Genomic DNA, 2,737 nt, shown 5'->3' with positions numbered 1-2,737 from the left:
TTTGTCCGTTGCAAGATGCATCTGTGTGCACATCTTGCAAGATGCAATGTTGCAGCTTGTAAAATGACAAATTTGTATCTCCTGTTGGTCAAATTTTTCTTTGTCCAACTGAAGATACAAATTCGTCATTTTACAAGCTGCAACATTGCATCTTGCAAGATGTGCACACAGACGCATCTTGCAACGGACAAAAATTGTCCCTTGACATAAAGAGTGTAAACGGGAAGGGGCAATTTACGTATAGAGTAGATGTGTCCCACATTGTCTCCCGTTACAAATTTGTCTACACGGAGGTACAGGTTGTACCTAGACTGGGAGCCCAAACAAAATGTCGACCAACGTCAAAACTCATGCCTCACACGAGAAGGCAGCCACACGCTAAATAATCTCTGTATTTTGATCCATGGCGGACCATATTTACTTTTCGCACGAAATGGTTGAATCGAGATCCTCTCCAGTGAATCTAGCATTCCTGAAGAACACCACGGAAATCACTACGCCTGTACATGTCCTTGCCTATTGGTATTGGTAATATTTCCCGTGATATACAACTTACCTTTCAGCATATCAATTTCGGTCGCATTGAATGTTGGCAGACGGGATCTGCGGAGCCCTTGCCTCTCACTCGCTCTATTAATGAATTCTTTCATGACAGGAGGGTAGTCGCCATCCTGGCTAAAAATCGGGTGGGCGTACCAACCAAGCTAAAGCAACAGGAAAGCGATTGTTAAAGTGGACTATAAAATGTCCATGAAAAATTATTTTTACTCGGAATGTTTACAATGTTTATCATAAAAGTATTATCATTCTATAGCACCGTAAAAGAAAATGTGCATTCACATAAGTTGCGGTTGTTTTAGATTAAGCTACATTGGACTGATTGGTTTTTTAATCAGGCGACAAACCTCAGCGCCTTTCAAGGTGGGCACATACAGCGCCGCCCATCAAAGTTAGGACTTAACGCCACTCATTTATCAGTGCCATCACCCTCGACATCACCCCCCGACAGAGACCCTTTCAGAGCTCCCACGGTCCCCCCACCCCAGCGGCGCGTCACCTAGCAACGCGATCCAAACAAACCGAGGTGCGCAGCCAGCGCGCTGGACGTAGGCTACGTCGGTGGGCGGTGCAGTGGTCCAGCGCGCTCGCTGCGCACCTCGGTTTGTTTCGAGGGGTGGATAACTCCCCTGACAGATGTACACCCCTAATTTTGCTCAATTCAAACTAATTCAGCCCAATTCAATTAATTTAACATATAATTCACAAGTAATTCAAACAAATTTAAAAAAATCAAATAATTCACTCCAATTCAAGGCAATTCACATTCAATACAAGTCAATTTAAGCCAATTGACGCTAAATCAGTTAAATAAAATCACAGTAATTCAAACCAATTCAAAAACAATTCAACGAATTCGGTCCAATTCATGTTCAATTCAAGCCAATTCAAAACCAATTCTTGAAATTTGTATACCCAATTCAGGAGTTATCCACCCCTCGGTTTGATTGGATCGCGTTGATAAGAGACACTCTAAATGTAAAGGAACTTTTTTCTGTACCTTAAACTAGCAACAAAATGTTTGTCCATAGCCGCAGACAAGAGATCTATGGACAAAAACGTGTAATTTTAAAGACAAATTGTGTTATTGGAAGGGAGAAAATGTTCCTTGAACAAATTGTCCCCTCCTTGGAAACATATATGTTGCGAAGAAGGGGACAGATTTAAACGTCCACTCGCTGGGACAAATGTCTTGTCCACGAAACAAGAAACAAGTTTGTCCATGAGGAGAGAACAAAATTGAAATTTGTCCTCTCTAACGAAACAATTTTGTAACTTGTAAATCTGTTCCCTCGTTATGGACAAAATTGTTCTTTTACATTTAGAGTGGACGCGCCGCTGGGCTGGGGTGGGGGGACCGTGGGAGCGCTGAAAGGGTCTATTGCACCTGTTACGGAAGATCACTTGATGTAGGATAGTCGTAGCACATGGGGCCTAAATGAGTGCATCTTTGTCTGTCGCTCAACATACTTTCATCATCAAGAATAATGGAGTATCCATATTGCAAGGAACTTGAAACTTGACTTGACTTCGTAATAATGCATTATTAAGAAATTCATTTATTTTGAACATTTATTCAGAAGGACCACTGTCCTATACTATGAAAATGGGACATGGCAAAGCATTTCTTCACATTGTTGCAGCCTTTTTTAACGTTTTAAACTCACCACAAAGTTCTGGAAACGGTCTGATGCCTCCACGTCCTTCACGTTGTTCTGGTCTTTTGGCCAGAAGCAGTAGGAGTTTACGGATATGCCGACCTTCCCTGTGAAAGAAAATGTACTATTTGAAACAACTTTAATACCGGCTGACATCATTTCTGAAAGGAATATTTAGCCAAATTCGGACAAACGTATTCGAGCCACACACCACATGGGAGAATCTGTGCAGGCTAGAAGAGTCCTTGTACACATATTTAAATCAGATTCTAAATTGTATCTACTTTAGAATGATTAAAAAAGACGCGCTGACTTGGGGTCGCCCCCCCTTTTCCTCTTCCACCTCCCCCACTTCTCCCGAACCCGGAGGGCCACTGGGCCAGAGCCCCGCGTTGTGCACGACAAAATTGGGGACGATGCACGCCGCACACCACACGGACACCACGACCTCCGCTTGAGGCTTCGCGCTTTTCCTACGCGAAGCCTAATTAAGCATTTTTACGTAGCCTAGGTACAACTTC

At 43.0% G+C, this 2,737-nt stretch overlaps 1 protein-coding gene across 1 annotated transcript in view; it reads right to left on the bottom strand.

The window, feature by feature from the left end:
* LOC113207103 (myrosinase 1-like) overlaps nt 1-2,737 on the bottom strand; it is a 19,172-nt gene that overhangs the window by 3,925 nt on the left and 12,510 nt on the right. Inside the window, exons 7-8 of the mRNA XM_052274437.1 lie at nt 2,226-2,323; nt 557-704 (exon numbers count right to left, since the gene is read on the bottom strand). Of these exons, the coding sequence (XP_052130397.1) occupies nt 557-704; nt 2,226-2,323 (246 nt within the window). The remainder of the gene's footprint in view (nt 1-556; nt 705-2,225; nt 2,324-2,737) is intronic.

The sequence above is a fragment of the Frankliniella occidentalis genome, unplaced genomic scaffold (genome assembly GCF_000697945.3).
Source record: "Frankliniella occidentalis isolate FOCC.00 unplaced genomic scaffold, Focc_3.1 Scaffold395, whole genome shotgun sequence".
Classification (NCBI taxonomy): domain Eukaryota; kingdom Metazoa; phylum Arthropoda; class Insecta; order Thysanoptera; family Thripidae; genus Frankliniella; species Frankliniella occidentalis.
The sequence above is the reverse complement of the archived record's forward strand: the minus strand, read 5'-3'. Positions and strand labels throughout refer to the sequence as shown.